The sequence below is a fragment of the Aquila chrysaetos genome, chromosome 5 (genome assembly GCF_900496995.4).
Source record: "Aquila chrysaetos chrysaetos chromosome 5, bAquChr1.4, whole genome shotgun sequence".
Classification (NCBI taxonomy): Eukaryota; Metazoa; Chordata; class Aves; order Accipitriformes; family Accipitridae; genus Aquila; species Aquila chrysaetos.
This window is the reverse complement of record NC_044008.1, coordinates 7,450,550-7,472,400: the sequence shown is the minus strand read 5'-3', so window position 1 is coordinate 7,472,400 and position 21,851 is coordinate 7,450,550. Positions and strand designations below refer to the sequence as shown.

The 21,851-nt window shown below is 46.7% G+C and overlaps 1 protein-coding gene across 2 annotated transcripts in view; it reads right to left on the bottom strand.

Annotated features, from left to right (window-relative positions):
* Positions 1 to 5,441: 5,441 nt before the first annotated feature.
* CAMK1D (calcium/calmodulin dependent protein kinase ID) overlaps positions 5,442 to 21,851 on the bottom strand; it is a 232,221-nt gene continuing 215,811 nt past the window's right edge. For both annotated transcript variants that reach the window (XM_030014815.2, XM_030014817.2), the window contains 3 exons: positions 17,806 to 17,893; positions 17,135 to 17,273; positions 5,442 to 13,282 (listed from right to left, as the gene is read on the bottom strand). In XM_030014815.2, the coding sequence (XP_029870675.1) occupies positions 13,161 to 13,282; positions 17,135 to 17,273; positions 17,806 to 17,893 (349 nt within the window). In that variant the 3' untranslated portion in view covers positions 5,442 to 13,160. The remainder of the gene's footprint in view (positions 13,283 to 17,134; positions 17,274 to 17,805; positions 17,894 to 21,851) is intronic.

The following is a 21,851-nucleotide window of genomic DNA, read 5'->3' as shown; positions in this document are numbered from 1 at the left end:
CAGATGCTCATCTTCTCTGTGGAACAAAAGAAGCAAAACAGAGGGTGAAGGTTGAAAGCAAAATCTGAATTTCTCTTTTGTTCTTTGGGATCTTTAACTAACTTGTACATTATCTGGACTTGTTAGTGAATGTTCAGTCAATGATGCAGTCTGTTGCCCTAGACTGGTGAAGCCCATGACCAGAGAGGTTGTGGTGTCTCCATTCTTGGAGATATTCAAAAGCTGTCTGCACCTGGTCCTGCAAAACCTGCTCTAGGTAACCCTGCTTGTTGAGGACCTCCAAGAGGTCCCTACCAACCTCATCCATTCTGTGGTTCTGTCTTGAGATCCCTGCAAAGCACAGCAGAAATGAGCATGTAAGTACTACAAATACTTAGGGAGGGAGGAGGAGTTGGATGTCCCTCCACATGAGCCTCTGTCGTGGTTTAACCCCAGCCAGCAACTAAGCACCATGCAGCCGCTCACTCACTCCCCCCCCACCCAGTGGGATGGGGGAGAAAATCGGGAAAAAAGAAGCAAAACCCATGGGTTGAGATAAGAACAGTTTAATAGAACAGAAAAGAAGAAACGGATAATGATAATGATAACACTAATAAAATGACAACAGCAATAATGAAAGGATTGGAATGTACAAATGATGCGCAGTGCAATTGCTCACCTCCCGCCGACCGGCACCCAGTTAGTCCCCGAGCGGCGATTCCCCGCCCCCCCTTCCCAGTTCCTATACTGGATGGGACGTCCCATGGTATGGAATACCCTGTTGGCCAGTTTGGGTCAGGTGCCCTGGCTGTGTCCTGTGCCAACTTCTTGTGCCCCTCCAGCTTTCTCACTGGCTGGGCATGAGAAGCTGAAAAATCCTTGACATTAGTCTAAACACTACTAGCAGCAGCTGAAAACATCAGTGTGTTATCAACATTCTTCACATACTGAACTCAAAACATAGCACCGTACCAGCTACTAGGAAGACAGTTAACTCTATCCCAGCTGAAACTAGGACAGCCTCCAAGGCGATTGTCAGTTGACTCGGCAGCGGATTCTGATGTTGACATATTTGGTGTCAGTGAAGTTAAAAATTTTCTTAAGAATTCATCCCTAGCCTGATCATAGCTGAATTCCCTCTCTAGATGTTGTGACCAGAAAGTACCTGAAATCTTGTCCTCTTCTTTCCACACTTGAAATACATGATAAAATCCTATCATTTCAGTACTAAAAAGGCATAGTAGCCTAATCCCAAACCTTCAGTTTATGCCACATTTTCCCTCTGCTTTGGTTTGGCAGAGACGTTATAATAATATAATATAGTATAATATGGTATAATATAAAATAATAATTAATTGCATTGCATTGTATTGTACTACATATATGTTGTGGTTTAAGCCCAGCTGGTAACAAAGCACCACGAAGCTGCTCGCTCGCTCCTTCCCCCTGGCCCCGATGGGATGGGGAGGAGAAAATATAAAGAAAAGCTCATGGGTCGAGACAAGGACAGGGAGGGATCACTCACCAACTGTGGTCATGGGCAAAAAACTGACTCAAATTGGGGAAAACAAGATCAATTGAATTTACTACCAATCAAGTCAAAACAAGGATAATGAGAAGTAAAACCAAACCTTAGAACACCTTCTCCCCACCCCTCCCTTCTTCCCAGGCTCAGCTTCACTCCTGGATTCTCTCCCTCCTCCCCTCCAGCAGTGCAGGGGGACGGGGAATGGGGGTTGAGGTCAGTTCATCACACGCTGTCTCTGCCGCTCCGTCCTCCTCAGGGGCAGGACTCCTCACCCGGCCCCTGCTCCACCGTGGGGTCCCTCCCACGGGAGACAGTCCTCCATGAACTTCTCCAGCGTGAGTCCTTCCCCGGGCTGCAGTCCTTCAGGCACAGCCTGCTCCAGCGCGGGCTTCCCCAAGGAGTCGCGGCCATCCTGGGGGGCATCCATCCCCCTGCTCCGGCGTGGGCTCCTCTCTCCCCGGGCTGCAGGTGGGCATCTGCTCCCCCGCTCCCCTCCGCGGGCCGGGGGGGACAGCCTGCCGTCTGGTCTCCCCGCGGGCTGCGGGGGCAGCCCCTCCTGCCCGCTTTCCTCCCTGACCTCGGTACCCGCAGAGGGGCTCCTCTCCCATCCCAATCCCCGACTCGCTGCAGGTTCCCCTTCTTAACTCTGTTCTCCCAGAGGCACTACCACCATCACTGATGGGCTCAGCCTGGGCCAGAGGCTGGTCCAACTCGGAGCCGGGGAAGCTTCCAGCATCTTCTCACAGGAGCTGGCCCTGCAGCCCCTCCCCTGCTACTAAAACCCCACCACACAAACCCAAAACAATATATTACAACTCCAGTGTGTCCCTCATGTACCTGTGTTCTATCTGTTGCGAACAGGAGTTCATCCAACTCTCATTGAAGGTCAGTATGGGTTCACCACAATTATAACTCCGGTGGCACAGATTTCCCCTGTGGTGGATCAGGGATCTGATCCACTTAGGTGCTATGCTGAGCTGCGGTGGATCACAGACTGGGAGGGAAAATTACATTTCAGATGCTACTTTGAGCAAATGCAGACTTGGAGTAGCTCAGCTATAAATGAGATATGTGACTCTTCAGTATGGAGGGTACCTGCCCAGCTGGCCTCCAACAAAAAGAAGTATTTGTTTGAGATTTATTATGCGTTTCTGGTCACTGCTAGACTGCAAGCTGAGGCAGAGATGTGAACACAGCTCTTGCTTCTGCCCTAAAGAAAGAAAATGAAAAACATACAAGAGCCTATATGGCACCAAAGAAAGCACAAAGCTCGTGAGTTCGATGGGAACAACAAATTGCCTCTCAGCAATATTATTATTATTAATTTCCCTAAACAAAACACTTTAATGAAGAAGGTAAATGAACCATTAATTGACCATAACTTTAACAGAATATTGCAATTATAAAAAGAAAAAACCCAAAGATGAAAAAAGAAAAGAAACTTGAATGCAGGGCAAGCAAACAGAGTTTGGAAGTCAGGAATTTATCCCAGTGTAATCCAGAAAGCCCAAATGCCAAACAATCTGGAAATACTCAATTGAATACTTGCAGTGCTGATCCAGATGGTCCTTCTTCCCCACCCCCACAGCTATAAAAAATGGTTATCATCACAGTAATTCAGCATTGTTGAGAGGCCCCACCAAAACAAGGACTCAGATGTGCTGGACAAGGCACATACCCACAGCGATGAAGATGGACCTTCTCCCTGAGGGATGTCCAGAGCTGGGAGGAAGCGTAATATGATGGGAACAGCATGTTCCCTTGTCCCTACGGCAGCTTGCAGTGTCCTGGGATTGCTCTGGGGCACCGCAGGCCCATGTTCTCTCGGAGTGCCCGAAGGGATCCTCACAAGCCCATATCTGAAAATACAGTTTTGTGGACGCACAGGCAAGCTGGGAGGTAGGCTTGGCCTTAAGGACGAAATTCAGTGTAGGCATAACCACAGAAAGGGTTGGACTGTCTACGCTGCAAGGAAACAAGTGCTGTGGCTGAAAGCCCTGCGCAGAATGTCTCCTCTTCAGCATCACCTGGCAGTGGGGCCCCTGAACCATGTGGGGTCTAGCCCTGCTCGGGTTGGATGGTCTTCGAAGTTGGGCACCTGCACATGCTCTGCTTCAACAGGTATCACTAACGCAAAACTCCTCTTGACTGCGAAAGAAGAGCTGCCCATAGCCTAGCGGTGCCCGCTGGAACCCTGGTTCTGCTGAGGGACGGTGCTGAAGACCAAAGGAGCTGAGAAATGGGCTTGGTAGAGCATGAAGAAAGGCTGATGTATGGCATAAGCCAGGCCCTTAGTGCATACCAACAGTCTGAAGCCTTCAAAGTAAGGATGGTCTCCTTCTCTCCAGTGCAAACATCGCTGTGGATCTTGGCAAGGTTGCAAGCATAATATTTTCTGCAGCCCCATCTTGGTCTTGTCCCTTTGGCTTCTCCGTACTGACATTTTATCTCATTTGTTTCAAATAGCCAAGAATTTGTTGCTGAGCCCATAACAGTGAAGAAAATGCACAAGGATCAAGTAAATACTGACATGACATCAAAAGCCCATCTTACAGCATCAGGATTTCAATGGTCGTGTGGTGATCTGTCCTGTCTCACTGGGAGCTAGGAAAAGCTTTCTGCACACTGGGTGACCACTGAGCCCACAGAGGAACCCCTGATTTTAAACCCAAGATGAGAAGGTTTTCCTGGCTGAGATTTTTGATTTCATGGTGAAATGTGGGACAGGCCTGCACCTACCGTAAGTCTGCAGAATTTGAGCCAAACCAGGAGAGCTGTATTACACAAGTGGGAGTGTGGTCCTGAATATGAAGGCATGGTCAGAGTTCAGGCTTGTGTCATATGGGAAGGCTGTGGAGTCTTTCTATAGGATCTACTGCTCCTCCTGACACTGCAAATCATGTGTCTGTGCCTCAGTGTTACACTCCCCCTCCAACCCTGCTAGCTTTTTTGTACTTAGATGTACTTTTCCAAAGATGTACCTTCCCGTGCATGTGCTTTTCCAGAGCACAAATGGGAGGTCACCTCATCTCTCCCAGTACAGCCCAGCATCTAATCCTAGTTCTGTGACCACAGGTACATACCACAGCTTTGAAAGAGTAATCAGATTGGTTCTGGTTGTTGTGTCTTCATTCACAATATATAAACTATTTAAGTAATTTGCCTTTCTCTCTATATTGCTATGAGCTGGCCATTATCACTGCTGTTCATTTCAGCTCTGCTGCTGAACCAGATGCCTAAAACCACCCGGTTTTGAACTCAAGCAGGAACCCATTCCCATGTTGGGTGCCCAACAATGCTTGTCTGGGCGTAGTGATTTTGCCAGCTATTTTTAAAGGGGAAGGAATTCCTGTGTGCCAGTGAGCGAAAGCCAGAAAAGCAGAAATAAATGTGGGGAAAATTAAGAATAAGAGAGGGAAATAAAAAAGCAAGTCATAACACACACTGGGAACATGGTCTGGAGGAAAAGCAAGCCAACGATGGAGCACACACAAGAGTCTTTGGAGCCCACTGCTGACTGCAAAGAGGCTCAGAAACACTAGCAAAAATCCTGTCTCCTTTCATGATTCCCACCACAAGCTGTGTGAGTCATTAGGACCAGCTCAAAGGTGCAGTGCTCTCCAACAACTGCATCTCCCTTACCCAGCCCCACACAGATATTCTCAACCCTCAGGAGACAGCCATGTCTCTGTATGTTGACACTCAGCATCACTTCCAACAGCAGCTTTAGAAAACACCTGAAGGACAAATCACCTTTTTTATTCATTTCCCCATGGAGTAAATTGGGGAGGAAAAAAATCTCACTGTCCTTTAGGACATAAAGGGACATTGTTGCATAAAACACAATGGAGCAGTGGAGCAGCCATAGAAATGATTCACTCCCTTTCTTGCACAGGGGTGGAGACTCATGAACTCAAAACCATTAGACTTCACATCAGGGTGATTTAATTGGATTTATTGGAGGAAAACAATTAGTCATCCCTTCAAATTGTCATTATGATAGAAATCTCGATATGTATACATGATTGTCAAGGCAGAGAACCACTTGCGACGTAGCCCCATTAACAATTTGCAGTATTGCAAACTCATTATGCAGATAAAACTTTTGCGAATGTCTTAATACATGCATGGAGTAAATACACATTCTCCCTTCTGTTTGGACATGGATGCTGTTATGAACTTGTATCAATCACAAGACCTGCAATATTAGGCACACTGACATTCCTTGATTAAGATTTAAGCCTTTGTAGAAAACATGCTTGCATTTTCCTTAAAAGTCAACCGAGAGATGTTTTGCAGTTGGGGATATTTGGGGAGTCACTGGTCTGGGCAGACTGGGCTTTTTTTCATTGTTTGCTGACCTAAATCAAATATCTATCTAAAAAAAGGCCCAAACCGACCAAAATGCTGTTTCTCAACTAGAGGCCAATGTACAACTGGATGGTGACGTTGCGTTGACCAGAAACATGAGTCACACCGTATCTCCCACTGAGCTACAACCTTCCACGCTCTTCTCTTTGGAGGTCATGCTACAGCTTGATCTAGTAAGACGCAGCATGCGGGATGCCATGCTGGGCTCAGGGGATGCAGACGAGAGATGGAAAAGCTCTGAGCTACCCTGAGCGCTCCCCTAGGAGCTCCCACTCACTGGGAATCACAGCACACGTCCACCTCCTCGTGGAGCCTTGCACCGCGTGCTGCCTCAGCAATCTGAACTCGGGCTGATTTACAACCATTATTAATGATGATTTTTTTTTTTATGCTGCCATGTAGTGCTTCAGCAATGGCACAGCATTCTGGCTGGGCACCAGCCTTGAAAATGGGCTCATGAATTCTTGGTGCTTTCAGCCACCATGGAGCAGCCCCTTGCATAATTTCCAACGACTGATATTTGCTCCCTACGCCATCGGCATGGTGCTTTCTCTCTGGCCCCGCTGCTTGGCATGCCTTTGCCAGGAACCCAGAGCAATTTCCCAGCCCTTTCAGATGGCTCTGCTTTGAGTATTGAGAATTTGAGCATCTTCCACACTAACACAGCAACCACTCTGGAGGTGGGACCAATGCCCTGCTGATGCTGACAAGCGTATTGGGCCAGAGATACGACAAGTACCATGTGGCCACCCTGTACCCTGACTTACAAAGACCAGCACATATGAAAATGGGCCAATGACCAAGGGAAGAGAAGGCAAGGGCATGATTTCCATGTGGAAGAAGGAAAAGTACCACACCAAACTTCCATGGATAAATGGTGGTACTACATGGAGGTTCAAAGATTAAAAGCTAATATCTGGGTGGTGATGGTTTGGAAAGGATTGGGTAATTAGCTCAGCTCTCTGCCCTATTTTGTGCAGGCAAATAATCACAGCATCTTGGTCCCCAAAATGCAGTTCATTCTGCAACAGGTAAGAAAGAAATATCTTGCAGGAAGAGAAAAATACTAACTATTGAGTGAACCAGTCTAAGTCTTGACTAAGAAAAACGAACCAAATGAAAAAAAAGAAAAAACAAAGAGACACACCAACATGCTTCTTGGTAGTCCTGAGTGTTAGCAACTCAGGGAAGGAATTTTTGATGTGGATCAAATTTTTAAGCATTGTATCAAAGAAGGGACCCTCCCCTCCCCGACTCTCTGTTTCTAGATGTGTGTACATGACTGCTGCATAGTTTCAAGCTGCTCTGGATGGTGACTCTTCCTGTACATGCTGCAGAGCATTCAACAGAAAGACAAAATACATTACCAGGCTTTGCAGTATCTTGTTTACAAAACATCAGCTTTTGCATTTACTCAAACTTAACGATGAATTTCAAGTTACAGATACATTGAGTCATTTAAAAGCAAAACATAGAAGTAATCCCCTCGAAGAAAAGGTTGGGTTGAATGTACTTAAAGAAAACGCTTGGGAAATACAGAAACAGTGAACAGCAGTTTAATACATGCAGTGCAGTATCATGCATTTATTGGACATTTGATGTCATCATTAGTTCAGCAGTGTTTTTTCACAATGCTTGCGAGCGTACATGCCCTGATTTCACTCTGGAGTATGGAAAAAATGTAAGAGCCGCTCTTCTGACTTTATCATTTATGAAGAAGAGGAAAAAAATAGCTACCCGGACAGATCAGTGGCACGGTTCGTGGTGGGGAAGGGGTCTTGAAAACCAGTCTGGGCTAAAAAGCCTTTATCCTCCATTACAAACACTATTTACACGCTTTGACCCAACCGTACAAAGTCGGACCAAAAAACCTGAACCAGCTCCTCATCTCCCACCGGTGGGATCTGTGATTCCTGGGGCCACAACACGCACACACACATGCACACACACAAGCACACATGCGTGTCACGGAGACCGGACCACCCCGGCAGACAGGATGGGAAGGCAGGACCCAGCGGCAGGGATGCAGGGAAAAACAAAAGGGATTGTGTAAAACTGGCTGCTGGGCAAGAAATATGGAATGACTGATTTACCAGGGGAAACTCTGTTTGTGCAATGTTTGTGAGCAGGTTGCCATTTCCTCACTCAGCCATTGCTCACAGTGATTTGCCAACTAATCCTCCACCCTTGGTTTTCATGCTGTTTTCCTTGGATACTGTAGTCTCCGTGTGTGTTTCTGCTTTTTGCTTGAATGAGTGTAACTCTTAGCATCAAGTTTCTGGTGCAAATAAGCATGATAATGAAGGCAAAACTCCCTTTCCATGAATAATTTCTGGGATGCATTCAGACACCAATTCGGATGGATAAATATGCATGGGAGCAAGAACATAAGTTATCCCATTAAATAAAAATTTCCATAAGCTGAAAGGAAGATACTTCTGTACCTCAGGGCTCAGTCTAGAAACTGTTATTTTGCCAGTAGATGAATCCCCTGACTCTTTGGAAAGAGCAAAAGCAACAGGCTACAGTCTTCATGAACTCGTTGGCAAAGTCAGTCTGGTGTTTTTATGCAGTGCTCACCCAGCACTGCTGAGGGCTGGAGCTGTTATCACAGGGGGAAATAACAGCACAGGTTTCCCTATATCTGATCAAGTTAATGCCAAGTTCACATCAAAGGACAACATTGTCTCTGCTCGCCAATGGCTGAAAGCTATCTGGCTTTTCCTGGGGGCTTGATCCACTAAAAATAGGGTCACACTTAAGGAAGGGGCAGCCTTGGAGCCAGGTACCACTGTGTTTCTTGGAGGTCCATGCTCTGGTTTGCAGAGGGTTTGGGGAGAAAAGCCAGAGATCAGGGGCTGCGCTGGCTCCCAGGGCTGGGAAAAGCTTTGGACAAGCTCTGAAGTCCCTCAGGGCTGGGCAGGGGCCCAGAAGGAGGAGAACTGGTTATGGAAAAAAATTCTGTCAATAGCCACGGAGGTATGCAGGACACACGCACCGCGGAAACCCCTAACTAATGCCTACTGCAGAACTACATGGAGACGTCTACCAGTGGGCTGACACCCCTTTTTGCGGTTTGATTCATATCAGGAATGAACCTCTATCATTGCTTGATTTTATTTCAGCACCGCAACCATAACAGACACACAAGGCATAGGTAAAATCCTACTTTTTTTTCTGCACCCACTACTCTAATGGCACCTGTACAATAGCAACCAGAAGAGAAGAGACATCGCCAGTAGAGTAACACAGTCTCAGAAAAGCATCACTACCAGGTTTTCCCCATACTCCTACTTCCCCACTAGTCATGCCGCGGGGCCAATATCCATTTTGTGCTGCAGAAGAGGTGATCCAGCAGAAAATTAGGATGCACTGGGAATGAAGTCACATGCAAAAGCACCCGTGGAAGCCCCTGCCACTGCAATGCTGACTTTCAGCTTGCAGAGTTCATGGGCAGCCTGTCCTCACAACTTCTTCTGCAGGCTAAGGGGCCAGCTGGATGTTTTCTAGATTTTTTTTTTTTTTTTTTCTCATCAAGAGCACTGCTGTTGCCATCAGAGATGGTCTCTGTGACTGGAGGTAAAAATCAACAATCAAAGCTGCAAGCAAGGAAAAAGAAGGGGAAGGAGCTGAGGAAAACAAGTTACAAAGGAAAAACACATTGGTGCCAGTAAAATAAAGCAGAAAAGGGTAACAGGTGAGTCGAGGCTGAAGTCCTCATGGAAGGAGCAAATCACACATTGTTTATTAGGACAGCCCATTGGGAAAGAGCCCAGAGGGACTTTTCTACCTGCTCCTTCATGGCAAGACCAGTTGGAGATTTCTTTTTAATCTTGTACTTTGGGGCTACTAACCCTTTCCCCACGTGCACACATTATTTACTCCTGGTTTTGCATTCGTTTGTGAGGGTGGCTGAGCAGAGGTGGATTGGGGCAGGGGAAGGACACACAACGGCACTGGAGCATCCCCGGCAAGCGATGCTGGAGTGTTTGCCGGACCAGGCTGTGCTGCCGAGGGGCAAACGGCTCCGGCCCCCTCCGTAAATCTGGCCTGGGTGCTGCTAAGTTATCTCAGTTAACTGATTTGCCCAGATTTAAACTGAGAAGTTTTAACCAAGAGATACTTCAGGACTCAACAACAGGAGAGATCTCTAAGCATTTGGTGAACCCCGGTCAGGTCTCCAGCTGTGTTTCACTGATACAAAAGAAGAGCTTCCCACCACCCAAAATTGTAGCAGAAGGAAACAATTTTGCTTTTAAGTGCTTCTGTTTCTTGTCTTAGGATCCCAGCAGTTGATAGCAAGCCAAAGAGAATGACGATAAATTACACAACTAAGGCAGAATATTACTTGCAGGAAGGAAAACATATCACCCTAATTCCAAGTGTGGAAAGAAAGAATACCCCTCCCAACAAAAAACACAGAAAGCATCCAGTAAGGAGGGGCAGCCAGCATATGGGAACCCCCCCATCTGCAGGACAGCATGTCTGCCTTTGCTCCCATCACTGCTCTTTGTTTTGTAGATGGAAATCCATTTGCTTTTCTTTTTTTCTGCAAGATACATTTGGACATTGTATTTTGATTAGCGGCCTCAGCAACTACAGCAGGTTCAAACCAGACCTCAGGTTCCAGAAGAGAAGGCAAAGAGGGAACGCTTGAGCCCTAATCTTTGAAACAACTATACAAAGAAAAATATTGCCTAACCAAATCCTGCTTTTGATTGCACGTGTGTAAACGTGGGGAACTCCACTGATGCCAGACTGGGAGACTGCCTATTTACATCCCTGAAAGCGGAGCAGAATAGAGCCAGCTGGGTTTATGAAATCATGGAGATTCAAAATAACTTGAATTTCTTGGGCTAGGAGTCTCTCCTAAACTAAAGCTTCCTTACTCAGGCTGGCAAAATAAAGTGGCCTTAGAATGAGTTTAAATTGTATTGTATTCATTTTCAGATACCTTTGCAACAAGACAGAAAGAGCTCAAAGGGTAAATGCTGAGAAAGCTCTTCCCACTCTTTGTCAATGGGGCACGAGTATATGGTGGCAACAGGCAGGGTATGGGGACAGGACCGTGACTTGCAGCAAGGAGATCCCCTGCCCTTCAGTCCGCCTGAATCTTGGTCAGAAGTCCTCACCGGGGAAATGATATGGAGTCTGGCTACCAACCCCTAAGAGACCAATATCTGTCATCTTTCCTAAAATGAGAAGTTGAAGCCTTTCTGTGTGAGCATCCATGCCAGTTGCAACACGGTGGGGGGTACCAGGGGCTCCCTCAGATGTGCCACAGCCCTCTGAAAATGGGGAACAGCTTAATACCAAGGATTGTAGAGATCTATCTGGGGCAAAAGCTTTAAGTGCCACCAAAGGAGTGGCTACTTCAAACAGAGTCAGCTCCCACTGCCACCTGCTTTTCCATCTTTTACCACTCCAACTACGATGGATGAAATCCCAGCTTTGCTGGTTGAAGCTAACCACCTGAAGCTGAAGCAGGCTTTTGAAGTCTCAATGAAAAATGCGTATCTTATGGCTTTTCCCAGCACAGTCACTATTGCCTGATACATTCAGCTGTGTCTGTGACTGGCTTTCACAATTTCTTGTGCAGGATAAATGAGGCAAGCGTGGCAATAGAGCACGCTGCGGGGAATGGCTTGTGCCTCTGGCAGGGGATGGACCTGTCTGGGGTGCGAGAGGCTCACAGTGGCCGGGGAAAGGTGCCTGCCTCTGCCGCCTGCCTCCTTTCTCTCCTCCTCGAAGGAAAATCACAGCTGGGAATGGCATAGAAGTAACCCGGAGCCCTTCGGCAAATCTGGGCAGATTTGCTCTCCGCTGTTTCAAGCTGCTTTAATGCACAACAGTCATGGCGGCTGTTCCTAAACGATGCACCAGCACACAGATCCTGGGAAGTGCATGTATTTAGTAATGAAAAAAATGGGGAAATTGAGCTTGCTTTTGTATATGAGCTTCTGGGGAGGAGGGGGAGGCAGTGCCACCACCGCCCCTGCATGTGCCCCTGCCTTTCGGTGAGGTCCTGCTTTCCCAGCTCAGTGCTCCTTGGCCAGAGCTAACCATGATGGAGCAACGCTACACCAGATCCTGCGCTTTTTCACCCAAGAACCTGCCAGCGCTTCACAGAGGGGTGCAAGCATGCGGCTTGCAAACCCGGGCATGCAAAGATTAAGGTCCAAGCTTTTCTATTCGGTTTTCCATACTCAGTTTTGGCCACTCTGGGAGGTGCTGAGCACCAGCAATGCCAGGCAAAGCCCCGGGGAGCTGCAGGTGCTCAGCACCTCTGGCACGGAGCCCTCGGGCTAGATGTGCCCCGCGCCAGAGGCCAGGCTAGGAGGAGGCTGGGGAGTTAAATGTCTCGCCCAAGGGCAGCACAGCGAGTCAGTGGCAGAGGATGACTACGACTCCGGGCCCCACATCTTCCTTTTCTTTCACTCCGCTCGTAACACACAGTGACTCAAAGGAGATAGGAGCTGCAGGATGAGACGGTGCTCTGTCATTTCATTTGCTCAGCTCTGCTCGGCTCCTGACCAGCACCGTGTATCTGCCTCTCCTCTGAAACAAGGGTGCTGCAGATCCCCAGCACTACAGGAGTGAGGCCAAGGATGAGCCGACTCCTAGCTGGTGGGAATTAAACTCTCGCCGTGGCTTTCAAGGAGGAGGAGGGGAGGGAAAGCAGCATTTTCTTAATCTGAGCAGTAACAACTCTGCCAAAGCCCGACAGACTTGCAGTCCAATTTGAGGAGCAAGAAATGGCATGCCATTGAAATCCTCCCATGTTGCAAAGTTAACGTCAATTCCTACCTACAGAAATAGCCTATCCCCCAGCAAACTGGAAGGAGGGACATTACTGGAAGTACTTTTTAAAAGAAAAAAAAATAATGCTCAGAAAAGTATCTCTATTTAAATAATCCAGTTGAGATGTTCGTAGTTAATGGAAAAAAAATACAACATATACTGTTACCTACACCGAGAAAAGAGTAAATCACTGGGGAAAAGAATGAGTGTTCATTAGTTAGAACATTGCTAGACTCACATATATATATATATATTTATATATATGTATATATATATGTACAGCACCAGAGACTGTTAGATCCGTTCCCCCTGGAGTCATTGCAGTTTGTGATAAATGAAACATTTCAGAATTGCAGTATAAAATATGGCCATAAAAAATCTTCTTTCTTCTAGTCCTTCGCTGAGCGTGCACCGCAGGGTGGGATCACGCAGAGGCAACCTGCCAGCCCAGCCGCCTGCCCGCTTCTCGCCGCCCCGGCTCTCACTTGCTCCCTGTGTGCACTGTGGTCACTGTGGTGGGTCTGGGTCTCCGGTCCCCTCCTACCGCAGAAACGCCTGAAGAAGCAGATGAAACAAAACTACAGAGAGTGGATGGAGACATACCTAAAAGGAAAGCCAGAAACAGAGTTAGAAAATGTTATTTTTGGAGGCGAGAATGTGGGCAAAGCTGTTTCTTTCGTAGCATGCTACAGAGCGGAGGGGACCGCAGCTGGAGACGGTGCTCCTGCTCTTCCCACAGCGGTGGGTTGGCTGGGTACCTCCACGGGGCATCTTCTGCCCTCCTGGACCACAGCCGTTCGCCTACTGCCACCATCAGCAGTTGCGTACGCATGTCGCAATGAATCAATGTCCACCTTCGGTACGTGTTCGACCAGACCGATTCCACACTTCTAGAGCTGAAGACAAAGAGTTGTGGGATTCAAAAATCCCTCCAGCATTGTACTTGCTCGGAATAATTTTCCTCATGAGCAAGTTAAAGATGATTAAACTGCTCATCATGGCCATCTAGCTAAATGAACAGACTGTGCACCTGGACTAAAAGAATCTCCCCAGGCATCCTGCAAAGCTGCTGATAAAAAAGTACAGTGGGTCAAATTCATTGCAGAGTTCCCATAAACCTAGAGGGAATGTAAATTTGTGTGACTTGGACATCATTCTAGCGACAGCTTATGTCGCTCCAGGTTTTGCCGGTATGTCTCCAGGACTTCCAGCTAAGAGACGCAGGTTGACGTAGGTTGAGGACTCAAAATTTACCCAGGCAGTTCTTTTTGAACTAATCAAAGACTTCTGACAGATATTTCTTAGGAAAAAAAAGGGGGGTTAGCTAAATTAAAATGTTTATAGAAAGTGCCCACTTCCAGTGAACCCTCCACCACAGCTTTAAAAAACAAAACCCTCCAAAGCATAACCCCTGAAAACTCAAAGTAGGCTGGGTTTTGAATGACAGATTCAAGATTTTGCTATTCCAGTGCAACATCAGCAGTTCCTATGGAAAGCATTAATGAAGAGAAATAAAATAAATCCTTGCCAGAGCTTTCTACGGATGAACTACCCCTCTCCCAGCAGCTGCTGAGACCCCACAGGGGAGATCCTTAGATTTTTTGCCGGCACGCGCAGCTCTCCATGCAATTTGGCAGCCTTGTAGGCACTGATGTGCAAAGGTAGCTCTGGTGTGAGGAAAACTGCCGAATGTGGACCCAGCACGGTCACCTTGCTCTGACAAGGTGCAGGCTCAGAGTGATTAGAAATACAGTTCATCTTTTCAGCCTGGTGAATAAAGGATGGATGAAATCTATATTAATATATTCTCAGACTGGAGTTTGATATGGCCCCTTGACTACTCAGGATCTTTTTGATGCTTGTTATAACTTTTAACTACTTTTCCATGCTTCAGGGTGGCGATTCAACCTCAGGGATGACTATGCTGTACCTACACTTGGCCACATCCCGTTTCCCAGCAGTATCGACATTTGGCACCTTGGCTTCACGCTGCAGTTTATCTATTACATTAAAAATACAGAGATCTAGGTCCTGTAATTGATCTAGGCAGTCCAATCATGTCCAAACAGAATAAACCAGGCATAGACTGAGATTCAGGCCAATATACTTGAGAAATCCCAACTGATTCTCTTAGACTTTCCTGACAGGTAGCATAATCCAGCCTAATGCATCATCTCTGCTCTGCCCTAATACAGAGAACAGAATTAGGATGCAGCCTGACATAACCTACTCTCAGGCGAAAGCTGTATTTAATTGTCTTCAATGATGTGAAATTGCTGCATTTGAAACTATTTGGAGAGCTCATTAAATGTCTATTAATAGCATTAGGCAGTATTACATTTTGTAATGGTGGTACAGCTGTTTCATGTAACTTGCTGCACGGGATCTTTCTCGTGCAAGAAATCTGTCCCCAGAGAAAACCACTGAGAAAGAAAGAGGCAGGACAGAGACCTCAGAGGTCTCCTTTTTCCCAACAGGAGGTATTGGGTGGAGTGCATTTGAGATGTCAGCCCCCTCTTAATGTCACTCCTTATATTTGCTGCTGGCTCTCCTCGCTGGTTCTCTGGGGCTCCAGCATCTCCTAACTCTTTAATTAATTTCTTTGAGGAAGGGAAGCTCTTCTGTGTTGTCTACCAAGCTGGATGTAACCTGGGATTCTTGGAATCTTTCGGTACTTTTCTGCCTCATATTTCTGACATGAAAAAAATTGACCTATCTTAACACATCTGGTTTTATCCTTTGTATCCTGGCTGACTTCTCCACCACTGCAAAATGTCGTCGGATTCTATACAGGGACTTGCTGGATTCTGTAGCGGTTAAACAGACTTTGTTCTCTTCCCACCCTTCTTGTTCACACATGTTTTTCCATTACTATTCAGACTACTCAATGCTATTAATTAACACCATTTGAGATTAATCAAATGTATGGATGGAGATTAATCACCTACCAGTTTAACAGCAAAGCACGCCATCAGATGCTCTAGACCTAACTGGGGTCCAGCTTAGCCATACTGCAGCAGGAACCAAAATAAAGGCACGCTTCTCCCCTGTAAGGGGTTTTCTACATCGCTGCACTGCCAGTGCATGGTCAGAAGTGCTTTGTGGCAGGTCAGCGCTGCAGGTGCTTTGCAGGTGCCAGATGTGTGCCAGTAGCACCGTGATGCTTTTTCGGCAGCAGCTGTAGGACTTGGCACCGGGCATTGCAAACTGGGCAGCGGGCGTGAAACCCCATCAGGCCCAGGATGCAGAAGTAAGGGGCTTTCTTCTGGCTCAGCCACAGCACAGGCTGGGAAAAACTTCTCACGCAGTGCCCAGAAGGCAGATCCCACCCCAGCCGTGGAAGAAACCGTGCCCGTGACAGCAAGAGAAACCACAGCTTCCGTACAGAGCCATGGGGACTGTGGCTGGTGGCATGTCCTTGTCAAGGAGCAGAGGTTGGCAGGCAGGGGTGGCAGAGGCAGATGGCAGTGCCATCCAAAATCCATCCTGGATATTAGGTGCTTTCAGTTCCAGAATAGTGTGGGGTATAGTCTAGAAATGACCACTTCAGTCCCCAGTGAAGTAAGCACTGACTTGCAGTACCGTAAGCTATTAACGTTCCTTTTTGGTGCTGCACCTTAAAATAATATCCTCTAATTGTAAAGTCCACATCCCTCCATTTCATGATATAAAAATCTCTACAGATGGATGGAAGGAAATAAAAGAAATGCTCAGAACAGAGATTAAATAGGCTTCATTGCAAAGGACGCATTTCTGTCTTCCAAATGATCCCTTTGCTGCCATGTCTCCTTCCCTGGCATTCAGAAAAAAATATATACCCCAAGCATCTGACTCCATCAGGCAGCTTGCAAATCTCAGTTATAGCATATAACAAACCAGGCAGTGGGCCAAGTCCCGTTGTGGTGTACAGAGCCTGAGTCCTGCTCAGACAAATGAGCCTCTTCGTATAGGAGCTTAATTTGGCCCAGGAAGAGGGAAGCTGGGTCAGACTGGCAGGATCAGTCTCCTCCAAGGAAAATGGAAATGGAAAGTAAGCCAATTTTTATAGAAAAATGTCTTATCATAATACTGGAAACTCAAACATAAACAGTTTGAGTAAACTTTTTCAGTTTTCAAGCAAATACAAAACTTTTTTGCTGTGGGTGTCTGGATCTTTTTCCCAAGCGAAAGCCCTTTTTCTCCACATGAAACAGTGTTTTTCTCTCAGAAATGCATTGAGCTAAAACCTCATTTTTTTCAGTGCATAAACTTTTCCAATTAAATCGTTATTTTTTTGGCCAGCTAAAAACGAAGGCCTCGGTCCCTTTTCAGTCCTTATTTTAAACACCTGCTTGCACAAAGCCGAACCTACTGGCAGCAAGGACTGCGGCCTGGGGAGGTCAAGGAGAAAATGGGGATCCCGCAAATTTGCTCAGCTGCCACGGCGGGAGCTTTCCCGGGATGTCAGCTACTCACAATCTTTCCGTGTGGCTGCGTCGGGAAGCGGCGCGGCGAGGCTGAGGGTGCTCGACACGCTGGCGCTCGCACTGTCCAGGCTGCTGCCGAGGTGTAACCGTCTCATGTGTCGCACGACCGCTGTGGCGTTAAACGCTTGCTGGAGCGGAAAAAACAAGAAAGAAAGAAAGAATAAAAAAAAAACGGAGGCGGAAGGGTTACTTCTGCTCCTCTTCTGGCGGCTCAGAGTTGTCAGAAGTGAATGAGTCCACCATCTTTCAAACTTTTCCCAACTTCTAGTTTCTAAGCTAGAAACAGCAATATCAAACCGTACGCATTTCTGCCCTGGTCCTGCTCGCCGTCGTTCCTTCTAGCACTCAGCTGGGATGCAGCAGCCTACAAGGACTGCTTCATGTCCCCCCGCGGTGCTGACCAAGACTCCACTTATAACCATGGGTGCTTTAGCTATGAGCAGCTCCAGCCCCACCTCTCGCACTCATTACGTTTATATACCTGGCTAGTAGCATCCTCTATAAAAGGCCCTGCAGGGCCATGTAACCTAAGCCTGGACCAACTATTTTGACCAAAATTCTGGGCCACAAAAGCACTAAGACACTGGAAGGGTGGCCGTACGGCTGCCGCGTTAGCAGAGTTATGTGTCCAAGTGTCATCCCTGAGGACAGGTCACTTACTCTCCATTTGCTTTTTGCAAAGTTCTTCCGGATCTGAGCGCTGACAGACTCGTGGATGTTTTTGTTGAGTGCTGTATCACCAGCGATCCTGAAACGGACAGACAAGACAAACTGTAAGAGATCTTTTGCTCTCCTTGAACAATCTTTCTTCTTCTCCTCAACAGAGAAGGCTGGTCCAAGGTGCGATTGCTCCTGTAGTGACGACGATTTCATTCACACGAGGGCTCAAACTTCCCACCGCTGTCTCTGCTGGCAGCAGTGGTGGAAAATCTGGGGCAATAAAAGCAAGCGTAGATAAGGCTTGTAAGTCTGGCAGCTACAAAGAAGTACGACCTTATTTTGTTGGTGCGCGGCTGCTTTCTGTCACCATTACAGCCCTAGATGAAAACATTGTACCTTTTTTTTTCTTTACATCTAAAGATTTAACATCAACAGGCTGAGACTACTTTTAGCCTCAGCCATGCAGCAGCTTCCAGAGCCACTCCAACCTGTCTGACTTCTGTTTGCACTAGAGATTTTCCTGCCACCCTGCAACGTACATAGCCATTCATCATGATTAATGTAGATTTACAGTAAAGCAGATACATGGACACTCACTAAAGCAGCACGGGCTGCACAAATAGATTAAGCTGAACAGCGCTCAACCTAAAAACTTGACTGATCTTGTGCAGTTTCTTTAACAGATAAAACCACATTAAAATATCCGCTAAACACAATTATTTCAAAGGAATTTTATTGATTCCTTTAACTCCTCAAGGCATGAGCTCTGTTGGAAGAGTAGGCACCATAGTGAACTGATGCTGGGCCATGTGCTGGGGTAATTAGTGCTATCTGATGTAGGTGATGCCAGGAAGCAAAGACTGCTTCCTACGTTGTATGTGATGTTTTCAGAAATCAATTTTTTAGCCACAGTGTAGAAAACCAATGTCCATTAGCAACAGAAAATTATAATAAATTGAATAATCTATCAGGCACAGAGCCTCTCAGTCTGGGGACCTCCAATAAAATAATCCAAGGGTCTGGGGGACTCAGTGGTCATCTAGTCCTTCTCCCCTGCCCCAGCTCTGTCAAAATTATTTTGACAGATATTTCGCTAACCAGTCCTTAAAGATCTCCAAAAGATGGAGACTCCTCAGGCAACCTATTCCAGAGCCCCACTATCTCCCAGAAGGCATGGAAAATAGTTTATTCCCTTTGTCTTTGAAGCATTCTTTCACATATTTGAAGAGTGTTATCATGCCTTCTCTCCGTCTTCTCTTCTCTAGACTAAACAAACTGATTCCTTCACTGTTTCTTCATAACTCATATTTTCTAATCCTCTGATCTAGTGAGCTTCTCTGGACTTTCTCCAACTAGTCCACGTTTTCCTGAGAGGGCAGTACCCGAACTGTTCGCTGTTTTCCAACTAAGGCAGCAGAATGGCAGCATTGCTTTGTGTCTCTTAAAAGATGAAACTCTGCTTACATACCCCAGCCTTCTGTTTCCATTTGTGTGTGCCATGAATTGGAGACATTCCTTTCATTTTGCCCAGATCATTCCAAACTGCGACCCTGTTCTTCAAAGGACATGCAGCTTCTTCTACCTTTGTGTCAATGGCACATCTAAGAAGAGCTCTCTGGGACCCGTCTTCTCCAAATTGCTCCCCTCCTTCCTGCTGGCAACACTCACCCAGGATGTCCGAGAGATGAGATGAACTACTTACTCTTGGGAGGAAGGTGAGGGACTAACCCCCCATCTCCCAAGAGTGGAGAGCCACCAATCCCATCCTGTTGCAACTGAGCTAATCCATATTGAATTATTCAAGAGTAGGGTTGTGGGCAGGCTTCCCATTCAGGGTAGCCTACCTCCAACTGGGAAGGGCACTTCTCTGACCACCACCGCCACATAACCTCTATCTCAAGTAGACAGAAGAACTGGTACCATGAGCAAAGCGTGGCTCCCAAATGGCACCTGGCATCCTCTCTTGGGTCCCTATGCTGATGATGGAGAAGGGAAGGTGTTCGACTGAGGACTGGAAGATCTCCAGATCTTCCTCTGAAGACGATTTCTTCTGATCACCTCTCCCACTGACAGGGAGGCAAGTTGGTCTGGATTTCTCACTGGGGCCAGGCGGCTAAAAGCTTGGTGAGGCAGTATCTAGGTAAAGCATCATGTTCACTGTTCCATCCTCTGATCCTCACAGGCAATATTGCCAGGCCCAGCACAGACCCTGATGGAACCCCTGCAGTATATACTCCCCGATGGATACAAAGCCCAGCTGGCCTTGCACCCACCAGAACAGTGCACTTTCTGTATTTCTCTAGCATGAAATCCTCATGGGAAGCAGCTCCTACAGCTTTACCACAGCCACACCTAACATGACCCAAATGAGACGACACAGCGTGTCCCCGACTGTCTCCAGGCCACTTCTATGACGAGCTGACCAGAAGCCTGAGAAGACTCTAGCCGTCTTGCCTGCCCCGCACAGCTCGCTAGCTCAGGTGCACAAGTGCGTGCAGATTTGCGTCCACTCTCCTCGCACACCGGTCAGCCTTTTGGGGCAGACGGGCCCTAGCAGAGTTTCCCGGTGGGAATGCAAACTGCTAGTCAGAGTTACTCCAAAACGTCATGAGCACTCTGCTGTGTCCAAGAACACCTCCTCGGTGAAGGTAGGTGTCCTCAGCAAACACCAGCTGGGAGCTCTGACCGTCCTACTACAGATCTGCAGAAGAAAACTAAGCCCAACACTTAATATGTGGACAGCTACAAGCCAAAGTATCCATTCAGTAACTGATCAAAAAGACCAAGCTGCGAAGAGAAAATTTGCAAAGAACATTTTTCCTCCAAATCTAATGAAGCATTTTGCTTTACGAACAAGTTTGTTAACAAGCTGTATAAGCACAGATCATGTTTCCCATTTGTCAAATTTTATTCTGGAAACATGGACAGGACAAGTTCTTGGGGTACGATACCCTTGCCAGCTCTTCCAGAAGATCTTTCCTGCCAGTCTCCACAAGGACTTGCAAATGCATTTTTGCTATATGAAACTTTTCATTGGGCGTGTAGCTCAAATACAGGCAATATAATTTTTTGAGTTTAGGGATCATTTTCTGAAATGCTGGTGGTTTCAATAAGAAACTGCTGGTTCCAATGGTTCACAAATTGTCTTCTACCACCACTAACTCTAGGTTCACTATGCAATACTCATAATTCCAGAAAAAAGTTTTGGTATTTGGGTGTTTCCCAAATAGGCAGAATAGTACTTGTTTACTTCACAAGGGGATGGACAGACATCCTGTGAAGCTCAGAAGCTACAGCGGTGGGTACCATCCTACATCTAAGGTCTCTTCAGGAGCATTAACACCTTGCAGATGCTAGTTTTTAATCAGAGCAAAGTAACAGCAGTGCTGGGGCTAATTTAGCGTAGCAGGATCCGTTCAAACACGTGCTGGTATGCCGAACAGCGTGGCTAAAAACGCAAGCCCGGCTGCCAAAGCCGAGTGTGGGGTCGTTCTCCAAGCTGTCTCTGAAGAGCTATCCTGTTAACGCTGCAATGCTGTAACATGAGGACTGTGCTTTTATACTGTATTTTGCACTTGGAGGATCTCGAAACTTTTATAAAATACTCACGGCGTTAGAGTGTTTATAGTATCGTTTTACTTCTAGGAAAACAAAAGAAATGTTAACATCCATTTGCTGTTGGTGTTTTGCTGGAGATGTGGTGGTTTAAGGACACAGGCAAGAGCGGTGGAGGTGAGCAGGTAGAAGTCATATCTTTTATATGATCAGCTGGTAGAGTTTGAAAAATGAGATAAGCTTTTGGGCACACAAACCTACCCCGAGGTGATAAGCATCATCACATCTATACTGAATGTATTTAATCATGAACTTTAGTTCCCATGATGAGAAGATAATGCATGAAATTTAATAGAGTTACTGGGTTTAGAGCACACTATAATCACCCTTCCACCTTTCTCTCACTCACCAAGTCCACAGGCTATAAACCATCTTGCTTTTCCTTTTAGGACAAAAATACCTTAGCGCCTTCCTTCTTCCCTCCCCTGCAC